This window comes from Indicator indicator, chromosome 23 (genome assembly GCF_027791375.1).
Source record: "Indicator indicator isolate 239-I01 chromosome 23, UM_Iind_1.1, whole genome shotgun sequence".
In the NCBI taxonomy this organism is placed as follows: domain Eukaryota; kingdom Metazoa; phylum Chordata; class Aves; order Piciformes; family Indicatoridae; genus Indicator; species Indicator indicator.
The window spans coordinates 11,333,839-11,351,446 of record NC_072032.1 but is presented as its reverse complement, the minus strand read 5'-3'; the positions used below and the strand labels follow the sequence as shown (position 1 = coordinate 11,351,446).

At 41.2% G+C, this 17,608-nt stretch overlaps 1 protein-coding gene across 1 annotated transcript in view; it reads left to right on the top strand.

Annotated features, from left to right (window-relative positions):
- Positions 1-539: 539 nt before the first annotated feature.
- The window catches only part of BOD1L1 (biorientation of chromosomes in cell division 1 like 1), a 32,718-nt gene continuing 15,649 nt past the window's right edge, over positions 540-17,608 (top strand). Inside the window, exons 1-12 of the mRNA XM_054391691.1 lie at positions 540-743; positions 1,239-1,363; positions 2,605-2,795; positions 3,910-4,524; positions 5,015-5,164; positions 6,297-6,466; positions 7,525-7,648; positions 8,013-8,157; positions 8,809-8,884; positions 9,225-15,306; positions 15,947-16,014; positions 17,448-17,520. Of these exons, the coding sequence (XP_054247666.1) occupies positions 540-743; positions 1,239-1,363; positions 2,605-2,795; positions 3,910-4,524; positions 5,015-5,164; positions 6,297-6,466; positions 7,525-7,648; positions 8,013-8,157; positions 8,809-8,884; positions 9,225-15,306; positions 15,947-16,014; positions 17,448-17,520 (8,023 nt within the window). The remainder of the gene's footprint in view (positions 744-1,238; positions 1,364-2,604; positions 2,796-3,909; positions 4,525-5,014; positions 5,165-6,296; positions 6,467-7,524; positions 7,649-8,012; positions 8,158-8,808; positions 8,885-9,224; positions 15,307-15,946; positions 16,015-17,447; positions 17,521-17,608) is intronic.

The window sequence follows — 17,608 nt, the reverse complement described above, 5'->3', positions numbered from 1 at the left end:
CGGCGCGGCGCTGCGCCGGGCGGCCGGGGCGGCCGCGAGCCCCTGGGAGCCCCCGCGCGCCCCCGCACTGCCCGCAGCGCCCCGCCGGGGCCGCGCTGCGCGGAGGAAAGGGCGGGGGGGGGGGCGGGCTGCCGGTGAGGCGGGTAGGGGCCAACGATTCGCGGCGGTTGCCCCTTGCCGCGCCGCGCTCCCCCCCCCACCTCCCCTTCCACTAGCTTCCCCCCCCACACCCCCTCTCCGCCGCCGGGTCGGGTCCCTACTGAAGCGGGCCGCGAGCGGCTCCACCCCCTCCGTGTCCTTAAAGGGCCCGCGGCTGCTGCGCGCGGCTCCGCCAGTGCCCGCCTGGCGCCGATGGCGCCGCTCTTGGCGGCGGCGTCCCTGCTTCCCTTCTGGCAGCCCGCCGCTTCCTCCCTCCGTTCCCTTTCGCTTCCGGGGTCAGTGCTGCCGCGGCCGCTGCTCGGTAACAAGCCCCGTCCCGGGGTCCGGCCGGGAGAGCCGGCAGCCGCGCGCAGCGCAGGCTGCGCTGTTTCGCTGCCTCCATGGCCACCAATCCCCAGCAGCAACCACCGCCGCCGCCCCCGCCGCCGCCCCCTCAGCAGCCTCCGCCGCTGCCGGGTGCTGGGGCCGCCGTGGGGGGCGGTGCGGCCGAGCCCGAGCTAGTCTCCATGATCGTCAACCACCTCAAGAGCCAGGGGCTTTTCGACCAGTTCCGCCGCGACTGCCTGGCCGACGTGGACACCAAGGTGGGGGCGGGCGGGCCCAGCGGCCGGCGCCTCAGGGGAGTCCGGGCGCCCCGCCGGTGGCTCTCCGCGGGCTCCGGGGTGTTGGGGAAGGCTGGGCCTGCCCCGGATCGGCGAGGCCCGGTCCGGGCCCAAGAGTGGCGATCTACTGTGGGGGAGCGCGTCCCGCGTTCGGGGGCGGGGAGCGGTCGTTTGGGCCCGCGCAGGGCTCCGGCTGGGCCCGCGGTCCGAGGACGCTTCTCGGCGTCCCTGGGGGTAAAGCTGGAGCCCCTGTTTTCAAAGGGAAGCGTGGGCTGGCTGGCAGTACAAACATGCCTGGTTTTATGGAGTGTTTCGTGTGACACAGGCGTGTTTAACATGCTGTGATCTCTGCAAGCGAGAGGGAGCAGATGCACCTTCAGTGAGTTACGGGGTGCAACGGGTCCTCCAGCTCGGCCTCCGGGAGGGTAACGGCTTATGGAAACCCTCCTGTCCAACCTCTCCGTTGTTGCTTTGTAGCCCGCCTACCAGAATCTGAGACAACGCGTTGACAACTTTGTTTCCAATCATTTGGCCACTCATACCTGGAGTCCTCATCTCAACAAGAACCAGCTGAGAAATAACATTAGGCAGCAGGTTCTCAAGTAAGTGACAGTTCTGGGGTTTCTCTGAACGTTGTCACATACCACAACAGGTGATGGAGGCTTTTTAGGTCAGTTGTAAAGCATATATTCGCTTCAAAGAAACTTTTGAAGAAGCTTGCTTGATTGGTTTTTTAGTGTTTAAAACATGGTATTATTTCAGATTGCAAGCTGCCATCAGAATTTGACAGCAAATACTATTTTGTCTGATCCAAGCTCATGCAGCGTTGAAAGCTCATTTCTAACTGGGGATGTAACATCCTTGCTAAAGTCTATTTTTGCAGTTTCTTTTAAGGGAGATACTAATAAGATTGTGCGTATCATTAATTTTTGAGCTACGGAAGATCAAAAGAATTTGACAGGCAAAGCTCTGCAGTGTTCAAAGCCAAATTCACAAACTGATTGTCCATCTGGCTAGACAAAAATGACATTTTTCAGAACTGCTGTTACATCAAAATTATGTCAGACACCCGATGTTATATTATTTCGTGGGGATTTTTCTAGTTTTTCCTTTTTCAAAACTTCATCATAAGAAATATTAGAAAGTTTCTTCAAAGTAGCATAAGTTTGAGTTAACTGGGTCAAACAAGGCATTTAGGAACAAACTTATTCTGTAGTGGTACTATTAACTGAGGAGCTATTTTGTTTTGGAGCAGGGGACTGGTTGTTTTCTGGGGATTTTTTTAGTTCTTTTTAAAGAAGCACTGAGGTTGAGAGAAAATGTGTGTTCCACAAAAGATTACAAAGGTCTAGACAAAGCCCATAGATATAAAGCTCTTTATGCTGTTCATTTGAATTTACTTTGGTGTTCTGTAAAGTTGCAGAACTCTGATCTGTATTGGTTGGTAGTCATTTGTTCCTCATGCCTTCTGCAATTCATCTGTTTTATGCCATGGGAATTGGTATCATCAAGTTGTTGAATATTTCACCAAGTGTTGCTTTTGCAGTTAGATAACACTTCTAGGCATAACCAAGAATGACATAACAGGCTGTTTGTTGTGTTAATTGCATGTGTGGGATTGCTTTCTTACTCTGGCATTTTTTTCTTAGCTGATAAGCATAGAGCAAGCTATTGATATACAGGCAGCTGGTTAAATTTGTAGCTGCAGTGATGCCCAGAAAATGCTTATGCTTTCACTGATGGTTCTTAAGACTGTTTATGTCACACCTAAATGAGAATGTTTCATTAAGATGTTCTTGAAAAGTAATTTTTCTTATGAAATATTCATGTAACTTTGTTCCAGGTCTGGAATGTTGGAGTCTGGAATTGAGAGAATAATTTCTCAGGTTGTGGATCCAAAGATCAACCACACATTTCGACCTCAGGTGGAAAAAGCTGTCCATGAATTTTTAGCCACATTGAATCACAAAGAGGTGGCAGGCCCCAGTACAGCTTCAAGTGAGGAGAAAACAGATGCTTCTATTACAGTACAAGGTACTGTACTATTCTACCATTTCTCTGAGCAGACAGTTTGCCACTGGCACAAAATTGTTAGCATCAATATGAACAAGCTGAGCCCAGGGCAGCATGCCATGACACTTGTTTCTTACTATAGGTATAAAGGTAAAAGGCAAGAGAAACCATGTCACACTGTTACTTCTGCTTGAGATTACAAGGGATTGGTTTACTGTAGGGAAAAATGTTGGTCTCAGGCTTTGGTCTTTTAAGTACTAGAAGATCAGATAAGACATAGCAGCAAAATAAGCCTGAATCAAATTTTTTATGAATAAGTAGATCAGAAGGAAAATTCCCTATGACACAGACAGTTACCTGTCTTAATGCATCTGCTGTGTGCCATAAAGTTTGAATGGCCACAGTCCTCTCAGGAGCTTAAACTGGCCTGTGAATCATCTGTCTTTGGTTTGTTTACAAACACAGTATTTTTTCTTCATGGTTTTCATTTTTGTTGCCTGATACCAACTTTTAAACACTCCTGCAGGTGATTGTCCATTCTTTCTCTTCCTGAGAAACCCCACAGCAGTCCATCTATTTGTAACCAGACCCTTTATTTAAATTCTAGCCCTTTTCCTGTGAGGCCCACTTCCTTTAAAGTAAGTGGGTTAACAAGCCAGCTGCAGTTCTTAGTGCTACTCCAGTTAACCCTTTCTCATCCCCCTTGAGAGCTGCTTCTGAGAGGATAGTGAAGTGATAAGGTATTTCTGATAGTCCTATTATTTTATAACTAATATGCTGACTCCAGTTTCTGTGTCATTTATGGAGATACCAGAGGGGTGAAATACAGACTTTCTGCTGCAGTAATTTGTATTGTGATTCTTCAGATTTGTCATCTCACTTGGGATGATGGTGAAATTAAACAAAGATTGTGTTCAGAACAGCCTTTCCATAGGCAATCCCTAGTTTTTCCAGGTTGATCTCAGGAACGGTGGTGTGTGGCAGAGCAAAATGCATCTCCAGAAATGAGACTAGAGTTACTGCAGGAATGCAACTTCTTCGTTATTCTTTTTCCTTTCACTTGCTTAACATTCTGTCTGAACAGAATTACAGAAACTAAGATGAACTAAAACCATTTTCTTTCTTACTATTCAAGGTGTCTCTGGTACAGCTCCTAGTGGGAACGTAGCTAATGATGCAATGTCCATTTTGGAAACAATAACTTCTCTTAACCAAGAAGCAAGTGCTGCCCGGGCTTCAACAGAGAACTCAAATACCAAGAACAATGACAGAGTTGCAAAAAGACTCTCATCTCAGCACAGTGTGGATGGTAGCACTGATAGAGAGAAAAATGTGGAGGACTTGTCAGACAGAGAGAGAGCAATGTATGATCCTTCTGGAGAAGGGGCTGAAACATTTGCAAGGTGTGAAGATTTAAATGAACTTTCTTGCCAAAGCGAGGAAATAAAAAATTCAGCAAAGGATACTAATAATTTGACTTTTATAAGTAAAGAAAATCATCAGGAAAGTGATGATCAAAAGAGTAAATTATTATTAGATAAATGGGACAAGAAAATAGAAAGCAGTGAAAAAGGTGAAAGAAGAAAAGAAAAGAAGGAAAGACTTGACAGGAAGTCTGACCATTCAAAGAAAAGTGATGATACTACAAAGTCAAAAGAAGAAAAGCAATCAAGAGAGTTGGAACCAGTGAAGCAGTTAGCTCCTGAGAGAAACAGCAATAAACATAGAACAACTGAAAGCATGAAAGAAGGTATGGTGTGGGCAATGCTCTTCCTTAAAATACTGATTTGAGGGGTTTAAGTGTATTCATGGGTTGAATCAGGAGTATGTTTGGAATGTAGATTCTCTGCTTATTCCTGCAGTTGCTGGTAAAATATGTTCAGCTAGCCAGAGATAGGTCTTGGTTCATCTCCCTTACTTACTCACACTGGGATATGATGTGTTGGTTCCTCAAGTGTGTGATTGATCATCTGCCTCACTCTGGCAAGTTCTGTCAACGATCCCAGTTTGCATTTAAAGTTTCTAGTTGTACTTCAGGGAGGGGATTTTATTGAGTAAACCAAAACTAGCCTAAGAACATTTCATTAGTGTTACATTTATTTTTTATTTTTCTTTCATGTTTCTTGTTCTTAATGATCATTTTGGTTTTGAGTGGCAAAATTACTGATTTTTTTTTTTAAGAAAAGTTTTTCAAATTCAGTATGTTGTATTACAGCTTTTCCTTTTTTTCCCTTTGCAAGAAAATACATCAATAGATTCAGATATGGATGTACTCAGTGACATCACTGTCAGCTCTGTCCATACCAGTGACCTTTCTTCCTTTGAAGAGGAGAGTGAAGAGGAGACTGTAATTTCTGACAGTACTGAAGAGGGAGAGATCACGTCAGATGGTAAAATAATTAGATTAAGTTGCAAGAAAGACTACACAACACTTTTGAGTGCATCATCATGGATTTGAGGTTTTGCAGTGTGTTCTGTTGTACTATTGTAATGGTTTATATTCTAAATATTTTATTTTGTACTGCAGTATTTCATAGGTGAGAAAAACACTCGTGTGTGAAGAATATGTCACTTTTCCATATTTTTTTTTCCCCTTCCCTTCTGCCATGAATTTGGTGTAACATTGGAGTGCTTTGTGACCCCAGGGTAGTGGTTGTTAGTTGAGTTTGCAAATTAGTTTGGTTTTGTTGATTGCAGGAATTTCCAACTGCTACCTAGCCATGGTAGAAGGAGTAGAAATGGATTTAGCTTTACATGTGGAATCACCAAATCTCTTCACTGTCTGGGCTATTTTTTTGTGTTCTTCTGACAGCAAACTTTGGATAAGGTGGCTTTTGCAGTTAATAAGATTTTCCACTTCATAATACACAGAGCCTTAGTACTTGAATGTGTTATCTCTGATGTGCTGTGATCTTATCTTTTCTGCTCTAAGAGTATTATTTGGAAGCACTGAATTACTTGTGTATTCTGTCTTTGGTGTTACCTCTAAGCAGGACAAATTGTGTTCAGTTATGACTAAATATTTGTAAAGTGAAAAGGAGCCTTAGGTATATTTCAGAGCTACAAGTAATTTGTATAGTATGGAGCACAAGTGGCTTTGTTTCTAACAATATTGATAAAACTGAAATATTTATTCTTACTTGAATAAGACATGAGTATAAACAATGTGTTTTGTGTGTGTATTTCAGTAAGCCTGTCTAGTTATTACATACTCAAATGTTGTATAAAAGCTTTTGGTCTAGGGAAGAAGCTTAATTACTACATAGCAGAAATTAGACTCTGACTTCTTACATGATGGTAACTACCAAGTACTATATGTAAAAAAGGCAGTGTGATCCCATTTGATTCTGGGGTTTTTATCATGTAATTTTTTGACTGAATGGTGTCTAGTGATATTTTGATCTTAAAAGGTTTGGTTTTGTTTTTAGAGTAAATAGTAATCCCTTTTGAGTCACTTTGCCTCCTCAGAAGTACTGCCCTAATTTATCAATACATCTCTACACTTCACTAACCTTTCTGCAGATGAGGAGGAGAAGAACAGTCACAGTAAGACAAAGCCTCATGGTAATGATCTGAGTGATGGGAAAGCCAAGCCCGTTCGTCACGCGTACGTTCGCAAGCCTTTCCTGTACTCCAAATACTTCAGCGATTCTGATGATGAACGAACTGTAGAGCAGCGCCGTCAGTCCATTGTAAGTGTGGGGTTTGTTACTGCTCACATTCTGGCTTCTTACAATTTTTCAGCACAGAAATTCTACATCTTATTTGGTGCTGGTTTGTGTGAGGAGGAGTGTTCTGTTTCTTCTCGCTTCATTCGCTGTAGTTTTTTTCCTTCCTTTGCGTTACATCTGCCCTTTCCTCAGACATCCACCAATATTGCATGATCTGCTCTCTAGCAATGCACACTGCTTGTGGTGAAACAACACTCTTTTCCCCCTCAGTCTAAAATGAACAGTCTTTTGGTGTTGACAGAACATTCACAAATTACATGCAGTGTCTTCACAGAATCACAGCAATAAGCAGATTCTTTCTCAAATGAGTGATTTGACAAGGAGAGTAAGAACTACTGCGTATACCAGAAACCTGGTCTTCAGTGGATTTCGAGTACATATTGACAATTTGGGTGGGAGAAGTAGTGTCTGTCTACTTGCAGCTTGTCTTCAGTGGGCTTTTGTGTATTTAAGGCTTGCCTTGACTGCTGCAGGCTGCTTCATCAGGTCATGTCTTTACAGATATAGTTCATGCTGCCCATGCTGTTGGTTTGTAGTATGTCTGCAACCACTGAGAATGGAAAGAGTTTTAAGTATATTCCCTGTGTTCTGTGGAAGAAGGACCAGCACACAGAAGAGGGAGCAGCAATTCTTTCATATCTTCTTTCTTCGGTTAAATATATGGGGGATTATATTTTTACATATATATGTGTGTATATATATATATATGTAAAATATATTAATATGTAGTAAGTGTATATTATGTAAATTTATTTATGTACATAAAATATGTATGTTCTTTGACAAGGTCTCATAGTCTCAATCTGTGCTGTTAAGGGACAATGAAATTGTGAAATTCAGCTAGTTTCACCTCATGGAAGTTTGGGAGGATTCCATTAACCTTCATATAATGATTTCTGGGGACTATTTCTTAGTTTGCTTCAAGCTACAGTGTTGCGCTTTCTGTGGGTTTTAAACGTACACTTATAGTCAAAAAATACTCTTTGTCCTAGTTGTTTTCTTTATTTTTGTATCTCAAGGCCAAAGAAAAAGAAGAGAGACTCCTACGAAGACAGATTAACAGAGAGAGGCTTGAAGAAAAACGTAAACAGAAGGCTGCAGAAAAAACAAAGTCCCTAAAAAATGGAAATCAGAATGCTAAAGGTATGTGAAGTTTAACATCAGCCCCCGATGTCCTGCTCTCGCTTGCTCATTCTGGGAAAAAAACAATTGAGCTTAAAATAATGGTAGTAGATCTCTAGTCATTTCCCTTAAAACCTTACTATTTCAACAGTGAAGTAACAAAATATTACAATGCAAATTATTAATACAAAATTCCATAGCTTCATTTTTTCGTACATCCTTTCATGTATCCTTACATTGCTTAAATGCAGTGAATACCTGTACACAGTAGTATTCTGTGCCATGTATTAGTACTCTTTGTACTGCTTCCAGTCATGTTTATACCTGAAACAGTGATAAAATGACATGCTTATGTATTATGTGTTTCATCATTTATATATTTTAGGAAAGAGCGGCTTAAACTTAGAAGAACTTTCATCAAGAAGCCTTGAGTCAAAAGCTACTGGCACCAGCATTAAGGACGTACTCAAAGAACAGAAATTTTTAGAAAAAAAAGTAGCCTTGAGCAGAAAAAGAAAAAGAGATTCAAGGTATTACTGGTTGCTCAAAAGGAATTAAGTTTTTGAATATTAATTTTTGCAGACTGAAAAGGTTCTCTTCAACTTTGCATTAGCCTTATCCATGTTAACAATTTCCTCTTAAAATATTCCAGTAATTTTTATTACTACTAAGCATGAAGTTCAGGCAGAAAATCAAATTATAGCTGCTTAAATTATTGCAGCTCAGACTGCAGTAGCAGCTTTTATGTGGCTTTTCACACACAGAATGGTAATAAATGCATGAGAAGGAAAGCTTTCAGATCTTTGTGCATCTAATATATCAGTCAGCTTGGCTTGGTCTTTAAAGTAATATTTTACATTGATACCCACACATGAACATGTATGTCTACACATGGATATATATAGGATAAAGAGATCTCTAGTCCATTTTACTGGGACAGCTGCATACTAATATTCTCTGCTTTAAAGCAATGATGTCTGGAGGATAGCCTAGAAGCCAGTACATTTTTCAAAGAGAAAAAAGCTTGGACAAATTGGCTAGTCAAAAGTTGTATGCTGATGTTCTATTTCAGTATTTTTAGTGTACATTTCTCTCAGTTCTTCAACTTTAAAAGCAGGAAGTTTACAAATTGATGTTAGGCTAATGTTTTCTTTTTTTAATTGTCAAAATACCTGTTTCAGGCATGCTGAAGACAGCTGCAAAAAGAAATATGAGCCATCTGAAGAAGATTCTAAAGAAATGAAGAAGGCAAATGAGGTATGTGTCTTGCAAATAGAAATCTTATGCTCTTCCTCTTGAATTGTAATAGTACTTGTTCACGTGTCCAGACCAGACCAGTTCAAACATACTGCTTAAGGTTAGCTTCCCAGTTTGGGTTTTTGGTTTTTCTTTTTAATTTTCCCACAATAGCAGATGAAATTAAAATGGCAAGTCTAATTTTCTTACTGAATATACTTTAAGTGAATTTTGATTACACTGTTAAGTGTATTCTCTGGTGTATTTTTTCATGGAGAGTTTGTGCTTTAACAATTCTCTTCAGTCATGTAGTGAAGGAACTGTGCAACATTTGCTTATGTATAAAAAATTTCTTTTGTAGACTTGTGAGAAAAATTCTTCCAAAGAACTGAAGCATAATCATGGGAAAAGTGAAACCTCCAAACAGCTTAGAAGACTTTCAGAGTCGGTGCATTCAACAGAGGAAAGCAAAAGTGATTTGAAGGCAGAAAAAGAACATAAAAGAAAAACCTCCACCTCTCTTCAGGGTGAAGGAGCCCAGCAGGACAGTGAAACAAGGGATCCAAAAAGACAACCGGATAGAGTAGAAGTCAATAGTGAAGAACTACAGAAGCAGAAATCCATATTTAAAAGTGAAAAACACCCTAAAAAAGATAGTGATGCAGAAATTCAACATGTGAGAAATGCTGCCAAAAAAGAATCCAAGTCTTACAGAGATAAAAATGATAAGGAAAGAACTGCTTCAGAAGATAAACTTTCTTTAAAGCACAAACATAAAGGAGATGGTCTTCACAAATCAAGTGAAGATGCTGAACTCCATTCATTTGAGAAGAGTTTGAAAGGTGAGGATAGTGGTCAGAAACATAATCAACAAATAAAGGTTTCAGATGACAAATCTGAAAGAAAAAGTAAACACCGAAGCGAACGGAAAATATCAGTAACAGGAAAAGATGGGAAAAATATTTCTGAATCAACCCTAAAAGCTGAAGAATTGCTGCGTAAGGAAACAAAAAAAGACAGACATCTCTCAACAGAAAAATCAAGATCAGAATATAAGTCCAAAAGATCCCTGAGTGATTCTAGGCCTCAAAAGGATTCCCTAAGTGCCTCAAAGCAGCTTGCTTCTGCATCACACAGAAGAAGCGAAAGCTACTCAGAAGATAAACATGAAATAGAATCAACTAACTCTGATAGTAATTTGAAACAAGAAGATGGTGTTCATAAAGATAGACGAAGATCTAAGAGCCTTATAGAAGACAAGATTTTGTTGAAGTCTAAGTCAAAGAGTCATAGTAAACAAGTCAAAGCATCTGAAACAGAATTACAGGAAAAAATAACAAAACAAGAGACTGGTCAGAAACTAGACAAAGATAAGAGCGTGGAGGAGAATGATTCCGATAAGCAACACAAATCCAAGAGTGAAGACAAGGTTGTTGAGGAGAGTAGTGCTGAGTTTGAGATTGTAAGTGGCACACAGTCAACTCAGGGATCACAAAAAGACTTCAGTCACAAAGTTAAGTTACATTCTAGCGAAAAAGGATCTGTAAAAGAGAAATACAGAGGAGGCAAAGATTCAGGTAATTCCAAACTTGAAAGAAGGTTCTCTGCTGAAGGTCACAAAAGCAGAAACTTAAAGCACAGCAACAAGGAAATCAAGAAGAAGGAAGAGCATGTCAAATCAGAAAATAAAGGTATTAAAGAAATTGACAGTGGGCATGAAAAGGTATTGAGCATTCCAGTGGCAGTGGATAAAAAGCAAAGTAAGAAGATACCCTGTGAAAATAGAAAAGGCAGCATGTCGAACCAAGCTTTACTTGGAGAGGAAAAGCAGTCAGCTAGCACAGCTACTAACAGCCGTGCTCCACCCCCTCAAAGGTCAAGTATGAATAATGATGACTTGCATTCTGTTCATGAGGAAGAGCTGATGGAGCTTGATTTGAAACGAACAAAAGTACAGGTAGCACCTAACATCGAAAGGAAGAACATTCAAAACTCAGTCCCAGCCACAGACGCCAAGTTTGCAGCAAATTCAAATAAGAAGTTAAAACACAGCTTGGCAGATGCTGAAGGTTGTGAATCACAATTTCCACCTACAGCTAAAAAAACTGTTAAACAAGAAGATATCTCTTATAAACAAGTTGGTGCCTTAAACGTTTTGTCCAAGCAAGCTTCCATGGATCAAGGATCCAATAAACAAGGGGCTTACAAAGCAAGCATTGCATACGAAACAAATGATAGATTCTTACGGAATGTTCCCAGTAAGGATCAAGCTCCACAAAATAGCAGAAGACCAAAGAATTTAAAAACTGTGATAAATTCTAATTCAGATGATGTTCCTTTAGCAATTAATTCTTCCAGAGAAGATGCTGCTGATGCAAAGTCTGTGGATATGGATATCTCAGATTTTACAGATTCTTTTGATAGTATGTCTAAAGAATACCATAATTCAGATGGGACTTCTCCATTGGAAGATACTTGCATTTTGAAGAGTGATGCAGTGCAGGTTGCATACATGGCACAGCAAGAGAGTGTGGTGCTGAATTCTATCATGAAAGATGATGGTGGCAGCACCTCTACGACACACAGTATAGAAAAAGATAATGAGGTGCCTCAACCTGATGAACAAGCAATGGAAGACAGTCAAGAAGATTACAATGAAGCAGCAAAGTCAGAAAGCACTCAGGGAAGAGATTTGAAAATAAAAGACTTGATGACTGACGTAACTGAAGATTGTGGAGATGTTACAACAAAAGAACTTCTAAAAAAAAGAGGGTGTTTGAATACTAATCCTTCCACAAAGGAAGAAAAGTGCACAATGGTGGATAATGTGGAAAAGAGTGAGGGGCATGATATTGATGATATGATAGAGTCTTCCTCTGTCTTAGTGCCTGAAAGAATTCCTGAGGAAACAGTTGAAGGCTCTTTTGTAGCCAGTGGGCAAGAAGGGAATGCTGTGCTTGGCATGGACGATAAAAATGAAAGCAATGCAGTAGGCACCAGTGCAGGAAATAGTAAACCTAGTTTGTCATGCAGCAGCCTGCAAACAAGTCCAGCCACTGTGATAGGAACTAGCATGGAAAAGATCATTGAGAGCACTGTAATAGCCACTAGCACAGGAGGAGAAAGAGCTGAGGGTGCTTCACATTCTGAAAAGGACAGTGATGCTACAACCACTTGCTCAGAAGAAGAAAGTGAGGTGACTGTATTCTGCACAAGCATAGAAGCTGATGAAGGTTACACAACAGGCATATGGGTAAAAAGCAGCGAGGGTGGCAGTTGCATCACAGGTACAGATGTTGGTGAATGTACTGTTGCTGCAGCTGAAGAAAGTGGGGGTGGTGGTGTCGTCACTGAAGGATTAGCAGAAAGTGAAAGTTTCCTAACAAGTACAAAAGGAGAAGAAAATGGTGACTGTGCCATGGTTGATGCAGAAGAAAGTGGTAAGGATTCAGTCAATGCAAGTGGAGTAGAAACTGAAGACAGTGTCAACAGTGCTGGAGCAGAAGAAAAAGACGATGCTGTGACTAGTGCAGGCTCTGAAGAAAAGCGAAAGACCTTAGCTTGTGTAGATGCAGGCAAATTTGAAAGTCCTGTATCCTGCTTGGGTGAAGTGGAGAGCGATGGAGCTGTAACTAGTGCAGGGACAGAAACAGGTGAAGGGTCAACAAGTGGTGACAGTCCAGGTGAATTTAGGGGCAGTGTGAGAGCTGGCCGGGTTAAGGAACATGAAAGTACTGTGACTTGCACAGGTGCAGAAGAAAGAGGTCATAACTTCATCATCTGCTCAGTGACTGGTACTGATGCCCAAGGAGAAAGCACTGTAACTGGTGCATGTATTGCAATGGTAGCAAACAATAGTGCCACAACTGGAACTAGTGGGGACAAATCTGAGGATACTGTCAATGGTGAAAGTGCAGTGACCAGCACAGGCATAAGCCCAGAAGATGATGCTGAAATTTCAGTTGTCTGCACAGGTCTAGAAGACAGCAATGAGGGGTTTGCAGTTTGTTTACAAGCTGAAAAATGTGAAAGTCTTATGGACAGTAGAAGGGCAGAAGAAGAAGCCAGTATCACTACGGTCAGTGTAGGCCTGTATGATGATGAAGGTTTTGTGACTAGTACAGGTTCAAAAGAAGAGGATGAAGAAGGTGAGGGCATTGTGACCAGTACAGGAAGAGGAAATGAAGAAAATGAGCATGCTTCTACTTGTACAGCAGCGGAAAGTGAAAATGCACTGATTTGTATAGGTGCAGAAGACAGTGAAAGTTCTGTTATCTGCATAGTTGCTGAACAAATGGAAGCTGAGTCAGGAGTGGCTGGCACAAACCCAAATAAGCTTACTGTGGACAGTATGACGAGTGCAGAGCAAGAAGCTAATTGTGGCACAAACCACAAAAGTGATAAAGGGATTGTTGAAAGCAGCGTAACCAGTGCAAGTGCTGCAGATGAGGGTGCCTTCACTGCCTGTGTAGGAACACATGAAGGTACCTTGATTGCCTTAGACGCTGAGGAATGTGAGGGTCCCATGACTAGTGCTATGGCTTTGCAAGAGAAGAGTCAGTCTGGTGCTGAGGGTGAACATGAGAACTCCATGACTTCCTTTGACAGCAGAGAATCTGATGCTTCTATAAGCAGTGCAGTTCCAAAGGAAAACGATTCTCTTATTCCTGTTGACGGAGAAGAAAAAGTAAAAGGTGATATCATCTCCACCAGCACAGCAGAAGAAAGTGATGCTCCCCTACATTCAGCCATGGATGCTGAAGAAGGTCCACTTGCTGCTGCAAGAGCAGGTGAAAGTGGGGAAAGCTCTATGATTTTAATGGACACTGAAGACACAGAGGTGCCTATGCCCAGTACGGCCGCAGAGTTTAAAGAATGTGTACATACTTTCAGCAGTAAGCAAGAGAAAGATGAGTGCACTATGATTTCCACCAGTATTGTGGAAGAGTTTGAGGCTCCTATGTCAAGTGCAGCTATTGAATATGATGGTCAGCTCCACTCCGTGAAAGCAGAAGAAATAAATGAGAATGCTATGGTTTCTGTAGATATGGAAGTGTATGAGGTCCCCATGCCTAGTGAATCCAGTGCAGGAGGAGATGATAATGATGATGAAAGTCACCCAACCGCTAGCGGTAAGGAAGAAAAAGATGAGTGTGCTATGATTTCCACAAGTGTTACGGAAGAACAAGTGATCCTAATGGCAGGAGGAGTCACAGAGGAGGTGATTCAACATGTGTCAGACACAGAGTCAAAAAATGAGACAGTAATGATCTCTACAAGTACAGCAGAATGTTCTGAAGCTCCAATGTCCAGCGTAGCTATGCAAGATGAAAACAAACTCCCTGCTGCAGAAACAGAAGGAAGATACGAAGGTGCTATGATCACCACAAGCATGACAGAAGAATGTGAGATAGTTTTGATCAGTGCAGAACCACAAGCTGAAAGTCAGCTTGTTGTAGCAGGAGATGAAGATGCTGTTGCCGCTCCAAACGCATCAGAGGAATGTAAGATTGTAGAGACCACTGCCACTGTAGATGAACAGTTTGGACTAGCTGCTTTCAATGCAGATGCAAAAAGCAAAGATTCTGTGATTTTTGTGGGAGAATGTGGAACTCCTGTGCTGAGAGTTGCCACCAACAGTGAAGATGAACACACTGCTTCAAGTATAGAAGATAAGGAGGGAGCAGTGATCACTCTGAGTACAATGGAAGAATGTGATAGTCTCTTCACCTTTACAGTCATAGAAGAAAGTCAGCTTGCTGCTGAGAGTACAGAAGTAAAAGACAAAAATGAGGAAATGTTTGATACTGCTAACCAAGTTGAATGTATCCTATCAACTACAGGCCCAGCAAAAAGCAGTAATTCTTTGGTTGTCATTGATGGAGAGAGCGAGACCCATGGCAGTGGAGTAAGGGAAGAACCAGCAGCATCTCAGACCACAGCAGACAGTGAAATCACAGAAACAGATGACAATTCAGTGAACCTCATGAGTGTAGATGAAGCCCTTTGTGTGGAGATTAGTACAGAGACTGCTATGAGTCCAAGTCCTTCCTCAGAGGCCAACGAGGATGATCAGCAAGCTGAAGATGTTTTGCGTGAGAATGTTACATCAGAACTCTCTTCTGTAGTCTCAGAAGCAGCAGTGGAGAGTGAAACTCTAAGGAACGTAAACCGTAAATTTAACTCAGACTTGCTTTTAGAAAGTGACTTTTCTGAACGAAGGACTCCCTTGCCTAGCACACAGGCTCTTGCCTTAGTTTCTGCAACTGAAGGGACTGTAAATACCAACCATGGTGAAGTGACAACAGAGGCAGAATTAGGCGAAAAAAGTGACTTGCCTTTGCATGTAGAAGAGCTATATGGCAGCAAAGACAAAACGAACTTGGTCAAAGTAGATGATAGTAGAGTTACTTTTCAAAAAAGTAACGCAGCCTTGAATTCAGGTGAGGATTTCTTTCTGTTAACTCTTCAATTTATAACCTGTCATAATTTCAGTAGTTACAATAGAATCATAGGAAGGGACCTTAGAGGTAATGTAGTTCCAACCCCTGTGCCATGGGCAGGGACACTTTCCACTAGACCAGGTTTCTCAAGATCCTGTCCAACCTGGCCTTGAATACCTTCAGGGGAGGAGTTATGGTTCTAGAGCTTATGGATTTAGTTCTGATTGTCGCTTAAAGAAAAATATTAACCTTAGTATGAACTCTTAGCTTGGCATTCATTAATAAAGAGGTAATTTGTGGTTAGGAGTTTGGTCTGAAAATCTGTTGGTAGCTTTTGGGTGTTTGTTTTGTTTTGAAATTCAAAGCAAGGAAGGCCAGAGTCAGAATTCATAAATAAGCTGTGGTAAATCCTGATAACCTATATTTTTCTATCTGTTTGTCTTTAAGGAAAACATAGAAGTAGTTGTGTACTTGTAGATGCCAGGTTGGGGTTTTCTGGTTTGTCTGGACTTGCTGTTGTTTCCTTTGCCTACAGGAAGGGATTACATTCATGTGCTGTGTTCACAAGGTGGTACTAAGAGCATGAGATAAATACAACATAATGGAATCTAATAACTTTAACATATTTGTATTTCATTAGGCAATAATGCAGCTTTACCAAAGTTGGCAGAAGAACTAGAATTTGAAAGTAACTTGAAAACCAACAAGGTATTTATGTTGTTTTGAAATTTTTGACTATACTGTTTCTTGTATAATTACACATCTTGCGGGGTTTCTTACTCTACAGTTTGATTTTTGTTCAGCAAAAATGGCATTTGAACTTCAAAAATTTTGAAGGGTTATTTTTCACAATTTTCAGCTGTACTTTTCTAAGCAGCTGGCATTTAAATCGTGGGCTGCCCATGTTGTTCTGTGGTAGAACCAATTCCCTCCCTCAGCCATGCTGCTTCTGTTACTATGACATCCAAGTTTGCTGGGATTTTTTTTAGGCTTGGTCATACTATATGCTTGTTGCTTATGATAGTACTTGTAAAATAGTCACAGAAGCCTTAGCTCTCAGAGTTGGCAATTGTTAGTTCAGTGCTTAGAAATAGTAAACATGCACTGCTGCTCCTTTCATTGTAACTGTCTTGCCAGACTTCAAGCTCTCTCATTGTCCATGTATTTGAGGAACATTTGCTGCTAATCTGTACTGAGATGACTGCAGTCCATTATCTGCTGCAACAGAAGCATAGGCATCCTGGGATAATCCAGGGTATTTGGCCTCATGGTCACCTATACCTCATGCAAGACCAAAGTAGAGCTTTCCTGTTTGTCTATGCTATGATCCGTACAAGCCAGGATTCCAGAGGAGTTAATTCTTCATTCAGATGTGGGAATAGATCTATCTATTAATACCTTTCTAAACTCTGATAGTAAGCATTTTGAGGGAGAACATGGCATTTATGAAAGTGTAGATCTGCACAGGGCTACTGGCTGCAGCTCCAGAGCAGACCTGATGGTTTGATGCCTGGGATGCACGTCAGAAAAATCCAAGTGTTGAGTTGAGTTCCACCTGCAAACAGCTGTACTGTTTGCCAGCATAAGATGATGCTAGAGTCAGTACAACCATGTTCATATGGCATGTATCTTGAGTTTACAATGTCCAGATCTGACTTAAGTACACTTATCTCCACAGAGCATTTTCTATGCATCAGTAAATTAGAGCTGAGCCACTACATGAATTAAAAAAAAAAAACCAAAAAAACGCAAGAGTTAAAAAGTTTCCTGTACTTTGTTGTACACTGCAGATACATGTTTTCTTTCTGTATATATGAACATTTCTAGGCTATTGCTCATATTTGAAGCTCATGGTAGACATTGCACTTTGACTTCCTGAAATTTCGTTTTTAAAACAACTAATCTCTAGTCCACTGTTAACTCTAAGGTCAAGGCTAGGCACTGCACCGTTTAACAGTAGTGTGATTCAGCTCTGATGGTGTTCTTTATTAATGTCTCTACTGCTGGCATAATAAGAAGGCTTTTGAAGATTTCTGTGGATTATTATAAGACAGCATTCACCATGACATGAGGGAGAGGAGTGAGACATACTTGTTCTAAATGTCTGTAATACTTTTTGTTTCTTCTGATTTTGTGTTTAGCCACAGCAGCCTGAAAGTCCAAGAAGTGAAGAGGAGGGATATGTGGATCTTCATACTAAAGAGTTTCAAAAAGGTGATTTTTATACTGATAGCAAATTCATTTTCATACTGTTTTGACTATTACTTTTGATGGAAGGGTTGTAGATTTGATATAGACTGTT